The sequence below is a fragment of the Triturus cristatus genome, chromosome 6, assembly GCF_964204655.1.
Source record: "Triturus cristatus chromosome 6, aTriCri1.1, whole genome shotgun sequence".
Lineage (NCBI taxonomy): Eukaryota > Metazoa > Chordata > Amphibia > Caudata > Salamandridae > Triturus > Triturus cristatus.
The window spans coordinates 668,163,657-668,184,338 of record NC_140589.1 but is presented as its reverse complement, the minus strand read 5'-3'; the positions used below and the strand labels follow the sequence as shown (position 1 = coordinate 668,184,338).

At 47.1% G+C, this 20,682-nt stretch overlaps 1 protein-coding gene across 1 annotated transcript in view; it reads right to left on the bottom strand.

The window, feature by feature from the left end:
• MDN1 (midasin AAA ATPase 1) overlaps window positions 1-20,682 on the bottom strand; it is a 2,002,810-nt gene that overhangs the window by 458,368 nt on the left and 1,523,760 nt on the right. The window contains exon 77 of the mRNA XM_085611158.1: window positions 5,274-5,379. Within this exon, the coding sequence (XP_085467284.1) occupies window positions 5,274-5,379 (106 nt within the window). The remainder of the gene's footprint in view (window positions 1-5,273; window positions 5,380-20,682) is intronic.

The window sequence follows — 20,682 nt, the reverse complement described above, 5'->3', positions numbered from 1 at the left end:
ATGGCGTGCGGGCACACCAGCGGCAACGGGCCACCCAAATAGGAGGAGCAAGGCTTCAAAGAGCCTCGCTAAGTTGGGCGGGGGTCGCTGCGGCTCGCAGAAACTCAGGGAGGAGAGCTGGCACAGGTGCAGGCTCAACCACTGAGACAGGCCTCGAATGATGATGCTACTTAGTCTCGTTGGATGACTTCGACGGTTGTGGAGAAGTCGAGATATCTTCAACTTTTTACTTTTCTTTCTCTTGTGGGACTTACCCGAAGACGACTAGGAATGAAACAAGGATCTTGGGCTCCATGACATATCTCAGGACCTTCCTCTCGGCCAGACTCGAGAATATTGTGGTATCATATGTCGAGGGGAAAGGAGATTGGGGGAGCGCTCCGTCAAGGGCTTGGCGTGCATGGCGCAGCAGTCCACACAGGTCTTTGCGTTCTGGTTGTGCTCAAGGCACCAGAGGCAAACAAGATGCGGGTCCATCATCGACATCGGTGATGGTGCTGCAGGGCTTGAAGCCGGCCTTCCTAGTTGACATCATGCCACACCAGGAGAATACCTGAAAAAAGACTTTGATGAAAAGTCGAAAAAGGTCAGTCAAAAAATTACTGGTGGTAGGTCTCTCCAAATCTGCACTGACTAGCGCAGATAGAAAACAACTGATGTCAGCGCGATAGGGTTGTGTCTATATTGGCGATGCATACACCACTTTCGGCGCAAACATCATCAATGACGCCACGTGAAAATGAATGACACCACCTATCGGTGTGCAGGGGTACTGTCCACAAACAATTTCCGGATGCAGTCTGATAGCTGGAGATAATTCTAAGATAAGGAATCTGCGGCTAGAAGTCTCAGATAAAATACACTTCTTTTTGAACACCCTTTATTTTCACTCACCGATTGCCAAATCTATATGAAATTTGATGTGCAGAATCCATGGTTACTAGCAAAATAAACAAGCATTGGCATAGCCAATAGGTCTCGCTTTTGGGACCTTATCAGTGTTTAGCCATGCAACAGTTGATGTTGTTGCACCAAGAATATTGTGCTGCATAACTAAATACTTATATACTTATAAGGTCCAAAAAGTGAGACCTATTTGCTATGCCAATGCTTGTTGTAATTGTGGACCGCAGTGGTGGGGTCCGTATGAGCAGCTCAGCTCGGAAATATCCAAGTCCATTCTAACTTCTTGTAAGTAGGATATGAACACTGTGCGCCACGTGGCTGCCTCCCAGGTGTCTGCGCACTAGCATCACGCACCTTACCTCACAAGAGAAGACCCATGGCAGCGCACTGCCCATCGGCGCTTATTTTCCTTATGCCGAAGAGTTTAAATCGATAAAATAGAAGGAATGTCATATTGTTATACCGCTGTCAAAATAAAGTAATGCATGAATGTAAGCCACCTGAGGCCATAGTACCCTCCCACGTGGCGTGTTGTGTGAATAGAGGAGCTTACACCAAGCCCAGATAGCCAGAGTGTGAAAAACAGAGTACGTCACCTGCAACAACATGCTAAATCATTTTACAGAGCTGGAAGCATGAACGGTAGGGCCAGTCCACCGAGGAAGATTCAAATCCTTGACCTGCTACGTCGTTATGGGGAGCATGTTCCACAGAACGACGGCCTCAGAGCCCGCGTGGTACGGCTATAGCAAGTGCTATGCACGCAAGAAGTGACTGGCACAACATGGCGCCCACAAAACTGCACGTTTATTAAGGCACGCAATCACTTTTCTGACGGCACTGCACGACAGATTTCACTACAGTTGCACTCTATCGTGTTTGGAACGCCAGGGTTTGTAAAAGAATCAAGAGGCCTTTGTTTAGGGGGCTTTGCGTGTTATTTTATAAGGTGTTTTCAAGCGCGCCGTCTGAAGGAGTAACGTTTCCATGAAATGGGGCCTGGCAAGGCTCCCCTTCCTGATGCTGTCACCATTGCAAAGATGACGCTGCATAGCCTGTCCAGGTGACACTGCAGGCACTGCAAACGCTGTCACTGCAGGCATCACACGATAGGTGCACTGCAAACGCTGTCACTGCAGGCATCGCACGGCTATCTATAGTTGCACTGCAGATGCTGTCACTGCAGACACAAGGGTACCTATAGTGGCATTGCAGGCGCTGTCCAGTGACACTGCAGGCACTGCTTGCATACTACAGACGCTGTCCTGTGACACTGCAGATGCTGTCCCTGCAGACGCAAGGGTACCTATAGTGGCACTGCAGGCGCTTTCCAGTGACATTGCAGATAACGCAAGGGTACCTGTAGACGCTGTTCCGGTGACACTGCAGAGACAGTTCATGTGACACTAAAGGAACCACAAGTGTGGCACTGCAGAGACTCCACAGATGGCACTGCCGAGGCTCTCCAGCACTGCAGAAACTCCACGGACGGCACTGCCGGAGCTGTCCGGTGACACTGCAGGCACTGCTTGCATATACAGATGTTACACGGGTGACACTGCAAGCACTGCACAGGGGACACTTCAAACTCTACGGGGTGTAACTGCGTGCACGGCACGGATGACGCCTCTGACACTGGCCATTGACACTGTCCAGCTGACCTGATCATAATTGCACACTATCACCAGTATGTACAATATTTCTAGACATATTTACTGAAAACACAGTTAAATGTTAGATATGGGACAGTTAATGCTCATCTGTAAGCCCCCTGAAATTCACCAGTTATGGTATGCAATGCACATAATGAGCAATTGGGAATGCCCTGCAGCCATCTCAACACGGCAGGCAACCTGTGTGGTCAAGAAGGATTGGTTCAAGGGTCTGTACTTCGGAAAGACAGTGAAAAAACCTACTGTGAGCAAGTGCAAGCCCTTTTTTTTTTAAACATATAAATCATTACTAACATTTGTTATACTTTTTTTTTTTCATAAATTGGGGTTTGGAGTTTGTCCAGCAGCCAAGGCAACCTCCTATGAGCATAGCATGGGTTGGCCACAGGAGCTGGACTATGCCTAGCATTCTGTACAGGCAGTTGCGATGAAGAATTTTCTTTGTAGCTAGACTATCAGGGCCTTTGGGTCTGCAAAAACAACTTTTGGACCACATACCCAAAATAGATGATGGGAGAAAAGCTCCCTCATTCAACAGTGGACCTATAATTTTTTAATTTAGATCCACAGATAGTAGCTGAATCTGGGTTTGACTGCCCGCAGACTAATGTTCTCCATATCTCTAACCTTTAGCCCTTCCTGTTCCATGTTGATGGCAAGTTTAGTGTACTTCTGTTCAGTTGTTTTTTTACTGTAGAGGAGTACAAATATTCCTATAATGGATAAATATCTAATGCTACCTTTTGGACTCCCCTTTTCCTTCATATTTTATCCACCTTAAATGCATAACATCAAGAGTAAACCAATCTCGCTAAGTGTCTTTGCAGATCTGTAAAACGGCATCAATGTTATTTGCAAATGAAAGATTTGTTAATTACCCCTATTTAACTCTGCCCCACACCTCACTTGTGAGGACTACATAAAACTGGAGATTCCTGTACTGGGCTTAACTTGTTGACGACCTGGCAAATTTAATGCAGATTCATTAAACAGCTCTAAAGTTATAAGCATACCAAAAAGGTTTCGTCCCACCTGGTAACTTTGCTTTGCCCCACTTTGTGGCTTTGCACAAAACCAGCAAATCCACAGAAGGATAAACATTCTAGATGTATGCTAAATTTCACATGATGCTACAGTAATTAGCAGGTGAACACTTTTCTTACCCGTTTTAATTATGCTCCCTTTGACATATCTGCATATACTAAGAGAAAGATGAACATGCTAAGCAACTGCCAAATTTAAGACAAATTCTCAAATGGTGCTTAAGTTATAGGTTAAAAAAAAAATAAGTAAACGCCCACAATCAAATGTCAAAATGCTGCTAACTTGAATACCCTTTTAAGTCTTCAAACACATTTTTGTACTGCAAATGTCCTCTAAAACTACAGAACAGAGAAGTTCTAGCACATGCCTGGTTTGGTGTATTTTGACTCATTTTTTCTTCTGTTGTGGAGAGCAAAGACCTCTACTGGAGTTAAAATGGGAAATACCGCTTCTCCGCCCTCGCCTTTGTTTTCACCTTCACTTGACAAATTTACTCCAAACTGGACATCCTAAACTCAAATCAGATAAAACCTTTTTTGTTTATCAGGTTTCATGTTGTATTGTCAAATGGTGCCAAAAATATAAGAGAAAAAAAAGGCCATTCAATGGAAATTCTTAACTAACCATAATTGTTAATTGTATATAGCCAGCATGTAAAATATTTCTATAAATATTCACTGTTAAATGATGGTTATGGTTTAACACTGGTAATTCATCACTTAGGATATGTAACACACACTATAACTCATGTAGGCTGCCACATTTTGCTCTTGGTAGCCAGAATTTGTTTTTCAAGTTCCATCAGCAAAGGGGTTCACTGAGTATGGTGGGCTATTTGAAATGTGATGTGTTTTATATAACTAGTTGGCAAATTTCGTGTTTTTCCAGGTACAAATTCACTGAACAATAATTAAGCTTTAACTATGGTTTTCTCTGTGAATTTCTAGTTTTTCTTTTTTAGTGTATGAGGTTCCTAAGTCACATCATCGGTACATATTTGGCAAAGCATGTGGCTTTTGGCCATGCACAGCAAAGATTTTGCAGGGCCTGGTCTTTAGCCATACCATGTGCTCATACCGTTCCACTGGCAGCCATTTTTTTCCAATGCACATGGCCATTTGCTTCACACGGAGGTACTGCAGGGGACCATTGATTATTTTCTGTACCGGTTATACTGAAATGTATGTTGGAAGAAAAAGCAATGGATAAAACTGACCAGCTGTCGGGTTTTGGATTGATAGTGCAAATATACTGCGTAACGCTGATAAAATGCAGAGACTGTCGATGTTTCAAAGACTTAAAAATTTACTGTACTGCCAAGCTTTTAGTGGGCTATTCAGCAAAGGTTAAAAGTTTAAACACAAGTGGTACATTATTGCTATGCAAAGGGTTGTTGTGAATGGACACTACTCAAAATAATTCAAATTGTGATTGTTAATTAGCCAAATTCTACAATTGCTTCTCTTTCCTGTTGCCCAGCTGCTTTAGAAATACAAAACTAACAGTTACAAAACCATGGAGAAAATGTGGAAAACTCTCAGAAAGTTCCCGCTATAACATGAAACTAAATCCAAATTAACACCCCTTATTGTTTCCTGAAGATACCTTTACCAAATTCAACCTTGAATTCAAGACAAATAGTCTTCATACCTTAGCAGGGGCAGACATGGCTGCTTGGAGTCTAGAATCACGAGCAAGAGATCGATAGAAGTACTTCTGGCATCCATCCCAGGCAGAAGAGAGCTCAGCCAGAAACCTGATGGAAATGCAGTAAATGGAATGAAAATACATTCCCAACACAAACCCAAGATGAAGTCCATAAAAGCATTTGAAAAGGAGCACGATCTAAAAGCCATAAAGTCAGTGTTGTCGACTATTCCTCCAAAGGAGACCATAACCAAGAGCAATCAGAGAACCAAAATTAACTACCAGCCAAGTAGAAATGACAGTGATATGTTACTGTTGTACTATATCCACAGCATGAACCAAATAGCTGTGCTCATATGAGTGGAGTCCCAGCGTATACAGAAATTAAGGTGCTCTGATGAGCTTCAATATCATGCTTTTTAACTTTACCAATATAAAGATTTGAATTCACTAGTCTTAGAATCATCATTTCTATGTAATTTGAAAGCCACGATTAATTCAATCGGTTCAATGAGCTCATCGTACAATGTCCTTGATTATTTCATCCAGTTCAATTTGTTATACTGCCCCTATGCATTTCGGAACTTCTAGGTCCTTCATCTGGGGACATTGTCAGTTTAATAGATATCTAGATTGACAACAAAAATCAAGTCACTTATTGTACATTCACTAAAAACAACAATGATCAAATAACAAAACAATGCAAAACAATGAGCATTTACAAAAATACACGAAACCTCAATGTGAATGTGTCTCACAACATCCTAAAGTTTATGCTACTATTCCGGCTTGTTTAAACTAGCACCTTCATCTAAGAAACTCAGCATACGAATCATGTTGGCACACGCAACAGACTCCGCGCTGCAGGAAGAGAATGGAGTTCTTGTTTTATGACGAGACTTCATAACATTGCGCGTTACAGTGCATGTGGTGCAGTTGCTTTCTAGTGCAAACATTCACAGTTGTTCAATGTTTTGAGAGTGCTAGTTTAAACAAGCAGGAAAAGTAGCGTTAACTGTAAGGTGTTGTGAGAAATCATTCACATTTACAAGGTTTCGTGTGGTTTTGAAATGGCAAATTTTGTAGTGTTGTTTTGTGATTTAATCAATGTTGTCTTTTTAGTGAATAACCTAGAAGTAGTTTGAGTTCTGTTGACATTATAGATATCTAATAAACTAACAATGTTGCCCATATGAAGGCACATAAGAGTTCCAAAATATTTCGGGTCAGTATAACAAAATGAACTGGATGAAATAATCAAGGACATTGTTACAATCAACTCATTGAGCCAGCTAAATAATGCAAGATTGACTTAATCATGGCCTTGAAATGATATGGAAAGGATGATTCTAAGAATAATAATTAAAATCTTTACATTGGTGTAAGGGAGTGGTTTCAGTTATTTAAGCTCATCAGAGCACCTTAATGCCTGTGTACCTTGAGACGGCACTCATAGGAGCATAGTTATTTGATAATTTACACGTCTTCGGTTGGAGGACATGCCAAGGAACCACGGATGTATATTGCAATAACTGTTGTGAAACAAGATCACAATCATTTGATATGCAAAACAAAGGTTTGATCTTCCATATTGCCCAGCATTAGCCGGACATAGGTATCTGTGACAAAAATACTGAAAGATATCACGGGTAATACAATAAAAGAACAAGTTAACTTACCTTGGTTACACTCCTTCTGATGGACACACTAACTACAGATTCCTTACCTTGCGAATGCACCTGTGCGCCAGACTGGATCTGGAGATTTTTAATCCAGACTGCTCCTGCGCACCAGCAGGTAGCATCGTGCATCTCTGCTTCAACTCTGTCCCAACCCATCCAGGAAGTGACACTGGAGCCACGTATAAGGGTTACCCCTGCGCAATTATGTCAGTTTCTTTCTTAATTCTCTCTTTGCTGTCGGTCAAACGTAGCAGTGTTTAGGTCTCTAAATTGGGTCCTTCTTATAGATGGAGAAAAGCATCCAGTCCACAGAGCGGGAAGGTGGGAGAGCAGCAAAGAATCCGCAGCTAGATAGAGTATCCACCAGAAAGAGTATTACCAAAGGTAATCACTTGCTCATTCGATGAATACTTCTAATTACAGATTCCAAATCGGTACCTCCTAAGGTGGTGAGTCTGCGGAATGACTCCGACCAAAATGTCCTGCAGGATTGAACACTCGAAGTGCCCCTTCCGCTGGACTTGGCTATCAAGGAAGTAGTGCTTCATGAACGTATTAATTAATGTCCATGTCGTGGCCTGAGAGATGTCCAAGACAGGTATTCCATGAGCCAAGACATTGGTAGCAGCCTTGGCTCTGTTCGAATGAGCCCTCAGTCATTCAGTAGGCTGCTTTGTGAGAAAGTGCCCTCTTTCTTGCATGGTATGCCCCCACTTTTTGCTAAATTGCTGAATGTACTTTGACTGAGTGTACCCTGGACTCCTGCCAATCAGGTGTCCAGGGCCTATGTTCCTTCCTTAAACACACAAACTCCAAATTGGCAAACCCTGGCCACATGTCAGCCCCTAGTAAATGGTACCCTAGGTACCCAGGGCCTTGTGACCAGGGAAGACCCCTAAGGGCTGCAGCACTCATTGTGCCACCCTTAGGGGCCCTGTACCCTTACACACACACACACTGCCTTTGCAGGCTGAGTGTCTGGGTGCAGGACACAATGAAGAGTCGACATGGCACACATCCCTGTGTGCCATGCCCAACACCCACACTGCCACGGCATATGTCAGTCACCCCTCTGGCTGGGTGCCTTATGCCCATGGTGTGGGCACAGGAGCAGGAGCCCTGTGCCCCTACAGTACCCAGGTCCATTCCCGGGCACTGTAAGTGCAGTGCTGCCATTTAAGAGTACATGGTGCTGAGAGCTCGTCAAACAAAAGCTCCGCAGCACCATAATGGCAACACTAAAGACTGGGAAGTTTGGTATCAAACTTCTCAGCACATTAAACCCACACTGATGCCAGTGTGAGATTTAATGTACCAAGCACCCCAGAGGGCATCTTAGCGATGCCCTCCTACAACTAAACTACAATCCACGTCTGCTCTGAGGCTGCCCAGGCTGCCACACAGCAGACACGTTGCTGGACCCCTGGGTGGGAGAGCCCCTGCTCTCCCGGGCCTGCAACAATGCACATCCTGGGTGAGGTGATAGATCTCCTCCCCCAGGATGAGCAAAGGGAAGCTTCAAAGGCCTGCCGCCTCTAGGAGTTTCCCCAGGCCACTGCAACCCCCCACTCTGGCGGGAAGCTTGGTGGGAAACCCCATACAAGGACAGGGAATGTGCCAGCCTGCCAACCCCACCCCTCAGGTGGGGGAGGCGAGGTGAAGCACATCTCCGGGCTCTCGCCATCTTGAAGATGGGAGGCCCTACCCTATCAGGATTAGGCTACTGCCCCCCTCCCACAGGAGAGGGGCAGGATAGGGGTGTACCCACCCCAGGACAAGGACCCATTGGTCCCTGGCCTTCACCTACCTGTACCTGTAACGCCCCTAAATCTAGTATTTAGGGGCACCCTGAACCTTCCTTCCCCAGATTCCAGATTCCGAAACTACAAGAAGAGCGAGAAGAAAAGAAGACCTGCCCTGCAGCTGCAAAGGAGAGGGAGACACCAACTGCTTTGGCCCCAGCCCTACCGGCCTGTCGACCTCGGACTTGCTCCTGCTCCAAACCCGGCATCTCTTGTGGCCAGCAACCTCAGAAACCCTGGAGGACCTGGCTACCTTTGAACTCTAATCCCCTGGCACTCCCATGAGTAGAGGCTCTACTCAGAACCTACAACTATCCAACTTACCCCTCGAAGTGGTGGTGGCACCCGAAGAGTCCTCGTCCCCGAGCCTGCAGTCTTTTTCCAAACCGGAGATTTCCCATAGAAATCAATTGAGCGCCCGACGGCTCAAAAGCACCCTGCACCCAGCCGCCCGAGTGGCCCTGGCAGTGAAAACTCTACTCTAACCCACTTCCCTACTTGCCCTGAGTAAGTGACCAGGAGCCCAGCTCCCACAGCCGCGTGGCTTGCCCGACAGCAGCCACCAACCCAGGCCCCCCTATCCCTCATAGGATAACATTGGGCCTAACTCTCTCTGCACCCGGCCGTCCTGAAACCGCGGAGGGTGAACTGACTGTACCTACCTGACACTGGGGGACCCCTGAGTCTATGCCCAGAACTTCAACTCTGCCAGTCGAGTACTTACCCTTAAACCGCAAACTTCATTTTCCTCATAGGGTAACATTGACTGGCTTCTTCTTGGAAATTCTTCTAAGTGTGAACTTTTTAAAACTCAAAATATTCACCAAAAATCAGCCGAGTACCAAAAAAGAATTTACTCACCTGCTCTTAGGTGAGCTCCCAGTGCTGGAACTTGGTGCCCAGCACTGACTCTGAAAAGTACCCACAACTATACTTACCTATAACTCATTTTTCTTCCATAGGAAACCATTGACTGCTTTTCTGTGAAATTTCTTCTAAGTGTTGATTTCTGCAATTTCTAAATATTCCTCAAAAATCGTATAACATCTGAAAACGTAATTACTTACCTGTTTTGGATAAATGTCCCAGTACTGAGTCCAGACACCCAGTACTGGATTACAAAAGTAACGATAACCTACTGTACCTGTAACCTACATTTCCTTCCATAGGGACTCATTGATTGTTTGCTCTGAAATATTTTCTAAGTGCTCACTTTTGAAATAGCTAAATATTAGTTAAAAATCATTACAGTACCAAAGTCGACTTTTAACAGCTGATTCTGAGAACTGACCCAGGACTGGATCTAGGCTCCAAGCCTGGAATTACAAAAGTAATCTACAAAGTAATCTGTTGCATATAATCTGAATTTATCATTGAGCTCAATGTATTGTGTTTAGAAATAGAGTTGCCTACTGCAACTATTTGTAACTGTTTACTAAAAAGTCAAATGCATATACAAAAGTATTTTTATGAAACATCTCCTGTCGAGAAAGTATATTTTAATTCCAAGTGTTGGTTCTAAAATAAAACAAGCATATATTTTTTTATATACAAACCATTGGCCTAGAGTTCAGTTATTGAGTGTGTGGAACTATTTGCTGACTGAGTGTGTACAACAAATGCTTTACACGTCCTCTTATACTGCCTTACTGCTCGACCAGGCTACCACTTTGGAGAGTAAGGTTATATCTAACTTTAACCTCTGTTAAACCCTTGGGGTCTGTGGACTCTGTACACCCTGTACCTATTAAGGAACAGTATATACAGAGCCACTTTCTCACATGCTTCTTGGCCAAAGTGTGGCAGATCTTAAAACAGAGGTCTACCCACCCACCTCGATACTCGGTCCTTTTCTACACCGCCGTATCATTTTCTCCAGTGAAATCCACAAACAGCTGATCTTCCGCCTAGGAACAATTGATGTAAAAGCTCAAGGACCATCTGGGGTCCAAATGGTGAAGTCTCTCCACATCTTTTCCAGAGTGAGGTGAAGCAAAGCATTCTGGAAGGGCGATGGACTGTTTGACATGGAAAGGCATCACAACCTCTGGCAAGAAACCCACTCATACATGCTGAAGTTTTTGCAATGAGAAAGACTTTTGAGAGTAAGACGGCGCAAAGGACAGCTGCGCATCGGCTCAAATGGGGTTAACATAAGGAACGTGAGCACCAAAATAAGGTACCACTGTGGTATAACAAAAGGTTTGGCTAGAAATACATAAACCAGACCTTTAAGTAATCACATCGCATGTGATTAAAATAAGGACGGTTGGTCTCACAAACGCAAAAAAGCCAAAAGGGCTGACAAATAACCATTAACAGTGCAAATATTCAAAAAACATTGACTGTAATGGATCTATCTGATTTGAAGGCTGCGCGTGCCAAAGTGAAGGACCCCGCCATTCTGCTGCGACAGACAATCCTCCCAAAGCGGCAGCCTAATCGGAAGACAAATGCTCAAGCCCAGAAGTTCCAGGAACCACATACTTTCCAGGCACAATCCAGAGCAACTAGGATTACTTGGACCAGGTTATTCCTGATCTTCACAGAATGCTGGGCAGAAGAGGCGGAAAGGCATACAGGTGTCTGTAGCTCCACTTTAGGCAGAATTTGCCTCAAATAAATGCATCTTGGGAACTCCAGCACACAAACGTGTTAACATTGCGCATTCTTTGCGGTGACGACCAGACTGAGCCAGGGTTCTACTCATTGCCGGAAGATGCCCTGCACCACCTCTGGTTGCAGCTGCCGTTCGTCATCTGCTAGGAGTCACCAATTAAGTCTGTCCACCCTGTCATTTAAGATCCCAACCGGTGGTTCACCACCAGGGAGTTGTCCTGCCTTCTCAGCTCGTTCCAGATGTGCAAGACCTCCTGGCATAGGGTCTAGAACCCCACTCCGCCCTGCTTGCTGCAGTACCACATGGTGATGGTGTTGTCCGTCAGGACCTGAACCAGCCTGCCTTTGATTGATGGTTGGAAGGCATTCAATGATGAGAAATGGCCCGCAACTCCAAAATATTGATGTGGAGGCGGCGCTCTGCCGGAAACCATCTTCTAATTTCCACCTCACCCAGATGCCCTTCCCAACCGCAACATCTGTCAGGGGGAAGGGTCCGTCGCTGGTCCAACTGCAGTGGAGCCACCACCACTGTAGATCCTTTGCAGTCTTCTTTGAAACCTGGGTGGAGTGTCAGGTTCCCATGGTGCTAAGACCACTGAGTCTTCAGATCTCACTGTGGAGCCCGCATGTACCACCTGGCGTCGACGACAAGGAAGAGGCAAGAGGCCAAGAAGTCTCAGAGCCACTCTCATTGAGACCTAAGACGGAGAATGAAATATCAGATCAGAGTCGACATGTCCTCGAGGGAAGGTTGAAACTGCACCTTATCCAGGATAGCTCAGACGAATAGAAGCCTGTGCAAATTAGTCCTGTGTGATGGCAGCATGTTGATCGAGAACCCCAAAATGTTAAGAGGGTCGCCGTACTTTGGATGTGGTCTCCGACAGACAGTGGGGAGTTTTATTTTAACAGCCAGTTGAAGCAAAGACTGTTGTCAAGATAGAGGAAGACTGGCATCACCAAACCTCCAGTGATGTGCTGAAACCAGTCATCACATTCATGAAAATCCAAAAGGCACTGTAAAGGCTGAAGAGAAGCATGGAAAACTTAAAATGCCACCTTGAACCACAAGTAACACCTGTGGGACTGAAGGACAGGAATGTGAAAATAGCATCCGGCTTGTCCAGTGCTACCATCCAGTCAACAGGAGCCAGAGCAGATAGAACTTGGGTAATGTGAGGTGAAGTTCTAAAACAGGACAAAGGCATCTGTGCTTCTTCAGCAGCAGAAAATAATTGGTGTAACATCCAGTCACTATTTCAGAGACCGAGAACGGTCTATGGCGCCCAAAAGAGCTTGAACTTCCAGCTGCAAAATAGACTAATGGTCGCCTGACAGATTCTCTGATGTAGCTGGACTATGTAGCATTTTGGAGAGAAACTTTAGGGCGCTTCCTTGATGTGATACTTTGCTACCTGTAGAGGTAATAACTATCCTGCCTCCAACGGGATGGGCATGTACCACTGAGGGCAAGCTAAGACAGTTTGGAAGCCAGAGGACCAAAGCACTGGCCTAGAATGCTACCACTAAAGGCCTGGACGGCGTTGAGTGAATCCCCAACTTTGGCCTCGAAAGAACTGCAGATGTGTGTTGCAGTGAGGGTGGGACCTGGACAATGACATTTAACTAAGCCCCTTCAGAAGCCTCAACATGGGTGAAACTGCTGTGGATACTACCTCACAGGCGCAGAAAGGTTGAGGGTATGCACAGAGGGCCTACTTTCTTTTATGAACTCTAGTACAGAGTCTGCTTTGTCTCAGAAGAGACGGGTGCTATCAAATGGCATATCAGTCAGTGACATCACTCAAAAAGCTGTGGATTGCATCTAAGCGGTGTGTCGAGGCACCACACTGGTACTCACTGCCCTGAAGAAGCAGGCAGTAGTGTTGAGTCTACAGTGGATGACAGTTTGTTGGATAGTGACAATTCTGAATGATTTGTGCAAGATTGGCAAGCTGTTGGTTTTGGACAGTCGGCAAGGTCTCACTAATCATATTTCACCATGCATGCAAGTATCGCCCTAGGAGACAGTCAGCATTCACAGAACAAAGGGAGAGACTGACCGAGGAAATCCTCTTCTCAAACCACTCCATACATTTTGATTCCTGATGAGGGGGTTGGGGGGGGGGGGGGAATAGTAAGAAAATAGTTAGGTGCAATAATTTGTGGATGCCTGGACACCCATAATTTCAGGCGTATGGTGTTCTCCGAGGAAAGCTGGGTCCCCTGAGACAGGTCTGGGTCTTCTAGCCACTTGCCTATTTAAAAGACAGGCACAAGTAAGGTTTGACTCAAGTGCCCAGTAGTGTCTCTCCTAGAGCTTCATTAAATGGAAGAAGCGATTTTATGGCAGCTTGCCCAGATTGTGTCAGAGCATTGGTCTTGACCTCAGTGGAAAGCAGTTGCAGGTCTAACACTTCAGCTCTGTGACAGATTACCACAGCAAAAGAAGCTAATTCTTCTGTGGAAGGGCCTGGGGATGGGGTGGACTAGACCCAGCGTCATTGAAGGTATCCAGCCAACTGGCCTCCTGGAGGCCAGGCATACTGTCAAAGGCCTTCGGAGTGAGTTTTGAATGAGCGTCCAAAGGCATGGAATGAAAGAAACGAATGCCAGCACAGAGGTGGTGTATATATGTGTATATGTGGCTCCTTTGCTATGTCTGTGTTGAAATGGAATTGACGCAGGGCCGCAAGACACCATTTGCTAGCACGTAGGAGAAAACTCTCCAGGTCCACTCTGGCACCTGGGGGTATTCATTGGGTGGGGAATCTGCAGTTAGAAGTATTAATCAGAAAGACTCTCTAACAACTAAACAATACTTGCAATTATTCAAATGTGAGATGTGTTGCAGCTACTAATCCATTACACCGAAGGTGAAATATTAGACATTCAACCTGAAAACACAAACGGGTCTGATCATGTAGTCATGCCCCCAGTGGCTCCTTGGACCAACAAGTATCGTTCATACCCAAACAGTTAATAGCTAATCAGGGCACCCAGATTTTTTAAATTAGTTAATCTGGAAGAAATCAACAATGATTAACATATCAGAGAATCAATTTAAATATCCTGCTCAATTTTGTGCTGCACAAATGGTTTCCCATGTTAATATACAACACAAATGTATATTATCGTTCCTCAAGGGTGCAAAGTCAATTATTGATTAAGATACACATTTAGAAATATGTTCAACAAACCTGCCATCCTTCCTTTTTTGTTAAGAAAGTATTGAACCCAAGTGTTACAAGACAGGATTCACGCTTACAGTAAAGTAAGGAGTGCAATTCAGTTAGGTCAAGTGAGTAATATCTGAGTTACAAAAATTATTGCCTATGCCTGGTGTAAAGTACCAAGTGATATTGGTACTGTGAGCAGTCACCAATATGCATTTTGGACTGATTATAACTTTGATGCGGTATATTAATGCACAAGTTACTTACTTGTGTAACGATATATCTGTAAGAGACATTAGTTAGTGATAGATTCCTTACCTTAGAATATCCCCAGGCGTCAGACTGGATCCGTAAAGTTTTCGTCAGCAGTTCCCCTGCGCGTCTGGCTCCGCGTATGTTGGTGGCATCGTAGCCGCCGAGATGACGTCGGAGCTATTTAAACGCGCACACGTCAGTTCTGTACACAACTTTTCCACTCCAGGAGCGCAGAGCCATGCCAGAGACCGACAACTGGTGCAATAGAACTAGGGCCCTGAAAGGGATGACCTGAACCCTAGAGAACAGTTCGCAGAAAGAGGACATTGGGCAGGCGGTAAGGAATCTATCACTAACTAATGTCTCTTACAGATATATCGTTACACAAGTAAGTAACTTGTGCATCTGAAAGAGACACGTTAGTGATAGATTCCTTACCTTAGAATACATACCCAAGCAATACCAACCCCGGTGGTGGGTCTGCGAAGTGAGATTACATCAGAAAGTCACAGAGAACCGAACGGCCAAAGAAGCCGTCTCTCCGGACCCGACTGTCAAGGCAATAGTGCTTAGTGAAGGTATGCAACGAGGCCCAAGTGGCCGCCTGACAGATGTCATGCAGGGGGACACCGTGTCCCAATGCTGTAGTAGCTGCTGTCACCCTGGTAGAATGGCCTGGCAGCCCAACCGGAGGTTTTAGCCAGAGAGTAAGATGCTTTAATGCACAAGACAACCCATCGGGAGATACGGGGCTTCTGCACAGCCCGGCCTTTCTTGGCGCCCACGTAGCCAACAAAGAGCTGGTCATCCACCCGGAAGCACAAGTTACTACTTGTGTAACAATATGTCTGTAAGAGACATTAGGTAGTGATAGATTCCTTACCTTAGAATATTACCCAGTCGTCAGTCTGGATCCGGAAAGTTTTCTGCTTAGCAGTATCCCTGCGCGCCAGTAGGTGGCGCCGTGCGGCTCCGCGCCCGTCATTGGCGTCGTGATGACGTCACGGAGGCTACTTAGGCATCACTCATGCGTGTTGACTTCACTTCTGTACAAAACTTCCCACGCCGAAACGCAGAGCCATGCGAGAAACTGACCTTTGGTGCATAAAACTAGTCCCTAAAAGGGGATGACCTTGACCCAAGTAATCAGTTCGCAGAACGGGGAGGATGGGTGGGGCCGTAAGGAATCTGAAGAAAAATAACTAATGTCTCTTACAGATATATCGTTACACAAGTAGTAACTTGTGCATCTGAAAGAGACATGTTAGTGATAGATTCCTTACCTCAGAATAGATACCCCAGCAATACCAACCCCGGTGGTGGGTCTACTAACACTTTTACACCAGAAAGTCACGGAGCACACAACGGCCAAAGAAGCCATCTCTCCGGACCTGATCGTCAAGGCAGTCGTGCTTGGTTAATGTGTGCAGCGAGGCCCACGTACTGGGTGACAAATATCCTGCAAGGGAACACCGCATCCCAAGGCAGTAGTGGCTGCAGTTGCCCTGATCGAATGGGCACGCAGTCCCATAGGACGCTCCTTCTTGGCCGTGGAGTAACAGGCTTTGATGCACAGAACGACCCACAGGGAGATGGTCCGTTTGTGCACCGCCCAACCTCTTTTGGCGCCCACGTAGCCAACAAAGAGCTGATCCTCCACCCGGAACTAATGTGTACGCTGCAGATAGAATGTGAGCGCACGTTTCGGGTCCAGACGGTGGAGCCGCTCCTCTTCCCTTGAAGGATGCGGAGGCGGAAAAAAGGTGGGCAAAGAGATGGTCTGCCCGATGTGGAAGGCCGTGACAACCTTTGGCAAGAAAGAAGGACGTATCCTCAGAACCACCTTGTCAGGATGAACAGAAAGGAAAGGAGGTTTGGAAGAAAGAGCCTGGAGCTCACTCACTCTCCTGGCAGAGGTGATAGCTACCAGGAAAGCAGTCTTGAGAGTAAGAAGACGCAAGGGACAGTTATTAAGGGGCTCAAAGGGAGCACACATCAGAAAAGTCAAGACAAGATTCAAGTCCCACTGAGCCCTTGATAGTGCCCAGAGCAAAGCCCTGCTGGGCCAAAGAAAGAAGGAACAATAGGACCTCAGAAAGAGGGGCAGCAAGAGAATCTACAGCTTTCGCTGTGCACTATGCCACACATTTTTTTACACCGACAGGCGTATACCACTTTAGTAGAGGGATGCATGGCTGCCAGAATTACATTACAGATTTCATGATGCAAGTCAAAGGGAATCAACTGTCGCTGCTCAATCTCCACGCAAGGAGGTGGAGGCTGGACAGGTTCGGGTGGAGGACCGTCCCCTGTTGCTGCGACAGGAGATCCTCCCGAAGAGGCAGTCGGATCGGGGGATCTATGCTCATACTGAGTAGCTCGGGATACCGAACTCTTCTAGCCCAGTCCGGCGCCACAAGAATGACTTGGGCCCGGTCGCATCTGATCTTCTTCAGCACTCTGGGCAGAAGTTGTATAGGCAGAAAGGCGTACAACAGACCGCAACTCCACTCGCGACGAAAAGCGTCTCTGAGCGAGTGCCGCCTTGGAAATTCCAACGCGCCGAACTGATGACATTGCGCGTTCTCTTTGGTGACGAATAGATCTAAGCAAGGTTCTCCCCACTGATAAAAGAAACCTTGCACCACCTCCGAGTGAAGACGCCATTCGTGATCCAACATGCACCTGCGGCTGAGTTTGTCCTCCCTGGCGTTCAGTGTACCTGCCAGGTGTTGAAACACCAAGGTAATGCCTTGATATCCCAGCCATGTCCAGAGGCGCAGAGCCTCCTGACATAGGGTCCACAACCCCACCCCGCCCTGCTTGCTGCAGTACCACATGGCGGTGGTGTCGTCCGTGAACACCTGCACCACTCTCCCCTTGACAGAGGGAAGGAATGCTTTCAGTGCACGTAGGATCGCCCTGAGCTTCAAAAGATTGATATGGAGCTTGGACTCCGACGGAGACCAGAGGCCTCTGATCTCCGCCTCTCCCATGTGGCCACCCCATCGCAGGAGGGACGCGTCCGTCACTACTGTGTGCTCTGGTTGGGGAAGGGAGAGTGATCTGCCGCTGACCCAACGCTGGTTCGTGAGCCACCACTGCAAGTCCTGTGCAGTGCCCTCCGAGATCTTGACGTAGTCCGACAGGTTCCGATGCTGCGTCCACTGGAACTTCAGGTCCCACTGCTGAGACCACATATGCCATCTGGCATGATAGATCAGCAGGAGGCCATGAGATCCAGCAGTCTCAGGGTCTTCCTGACCGAAACCCAGGACCAGGGCCAAAAGATTGGAATCATAGCCCAAATATCCCGGTCTTGCTGTTCGGAAGGATAAACCCGAAACTGCGCCGTATCCAGAACCGCTCCGATGAAGAGGAGCTTCTGAGAGGGAATCAGGTGCGACTTCGGCACGTTGATGGAAAACCCCAGCAAATGCAGGAGGTTGGCCGTAGTCTGGAGGTGGGAGACAACTGCCTGGGGCGATCCCGCCTTCAACAGCCAGTCGTCGAAATGGGGAAGAGTTAAACCCCTGATCTGCGCAGATGAGCTGCGACCACCACTATCACTCTCATTAACACCCGAGGGACGCTGAAAAGGCCGAAAGGGAGCACGGTGAACTGAAAGTGCTCGTGGCCTACCGTGAACCGTAGGTAATGCTGGTGGGCTGGCAGGATGGGGATATGAAAATAAGCATCCTGCAAGTCCAACGCTACCAGCCAGTCTTGCGGGTCTAGGGCAGTCAAGACCTGAGCAAGATTGAGCATCTTGAACTTCTCCTTCCGGAGGGAGCGACTGACGTTCCGGAGGTCTAAGATGTCCTTCTTTGGAACCACGAAGTAGTCGGAACGCGCTCGATGGCCCCCTTGGCCACGAGGGCCGCAACTTCCTGCTGGAGAAGTGACAAGTGATCCCCTGACATGAGGTGGTACTGAGGTGGCATGGCTGGAGGGGTAGACTCGAAGGGGAGGGAGTAACCCCTGCGGACTATTTGTAGAACCCACCTGCCCGAGGTGATGGTGCGCTAGTGGGGAAGGTGATGGCGAATCCTGCCACCCACTGGCGTCTGGTGGGCCTGAAACACCGGACTAGGAAGGTTTTGAGGCAGCGGCAGCAGGGGCGGTGATGGATTGACTTGCACGCTGTCCTCAGGACCCACCCCGGCGGGACTCACGTCCGCGGCTGTGCTGAGACAAAACAAGTTGTCAGAAACAAAGTTAAAACTTTTAACTAGGGGTACCGTTCTCTCTCGGATCTGCGCTGCTGCGCGGAAAAATAAAGAACTGACGTCAGCAGGCGTGGGTGCGTCTAAGTAGCTCTGACGACGTCATCTCGGCGGCTACGAAACCAGCGACGTACGCAGAGCCGTACAACAACGCCTACCGACGCGCAGGGGTACTGATGACGAAAACTATCCGGATCCAGCCGGACGAATGGGGATATTCTAAGTTAAGGGAGGAATCTATCACTAACGTGTCTCTTTCAGATAGTGCCTGTCTCACAACCCCTCGGAGTAAGTGATCACGCATATTGTAGGATATGTGACAGCTTGGTCTGCAAGGAGTCCACGCTATAGTCACACATTCAAGCAATGATTGCTCCATCTGACTGAGTAAGCAGATTTGTTGGAGGTGTGATAAGACTACGTCCACCACCTCTGGTGGCAGCTGAAAGGAGCTCAGATGCTCCCCCTCAATCTCCAAGCATATAGTGGTGGTGGCTTCGGAGATTGGGTGAAGAACTATTCCCCCCCCGACTGGGAGAGTAGGTCCGGCCTCAGGGCAAGTCATAGCAGGGGACATGTGGAGAAGCGCAGGTGGTCTGCATACTGCACCCTTCTCAGCCAGTTCATGGAGATGAGAATGACTTGGGCAAGTTCTCGTTGAATCTTCCTCAAAACCTGAGGAATCAAGAGTATACAAGGGAAGGGGCTGGGGGGTTAGCGGACACGTAATGGAGCTAGAAGTTCCACCTCAACTGAAGAACAAGTTACGTACCTTCAGTAACAATCTATCTGTAAGAAACATTAGTTAGTGATAGATTCCTTACCATAGAATTAGCCCCAGGCGTCAGACTGGATCTGCAAAGTTTTGGTCAGCAGTACCCCTGCGCGTCGGAAGGTGGCGTTGTGCGGCTCCGCGTCCGTCGTTGGCGTCGTCGTCGGCGAGATGACATCGTAGCAGCTACTTAGACGCAGCCCTCGTGCGCTGACGTCAGTTCTGTATACGACATTCCGCGCCAGGAACACAGAGCCATGCAAGATACTGACCACTGGTGTATGGAAACTAGGGCCCTGAAAGGGATGACCTTAACCCTAGAAATCAGTTCGCAGAACGGGGAGGATGGGTGGGGCGGTAAGTAATATATCACTAACTAATGTTTCTTACTGAAGGTAAGTAACTTGTTCATCTGAAAGAAACACGTAGTGATATATTCCTTACTGTAGAATAGACACCCCAGCAATACCAACCCCGGTGGTGGGTCTGCGAACCAAGATCACACCAGAAAGTCCTGGAGAACAGAACGGCCAAAGAAGCAGTCTCTCCGGACTTGGCTGTCCAGGCAATAATGCTTAGTAAAAGTGTGCAACGAGGCCCACGTAGATGACTGACGTATCTTGTAAGGAGACACGACGTCCCAGTGCCAGAAAGGCAGCCGTCGCCCTGGTGGAATGGGCGCGCAGCCCCACCAGAGGCTCCTTTTCTTAGCCAGAGAATAGCAGGCTTTTATACACAAGACGACCCATCGGGAGATAGTCCGCTTGTGTACGGCCCGACCTTTCTTGGCGCCAACGTAGGCAACAAAGAGCTGGTCATCCACCCAGAACTGATGAGTGCGACTGAGGTAAAATGAGAGTGCACGTTTTGGGTCCAG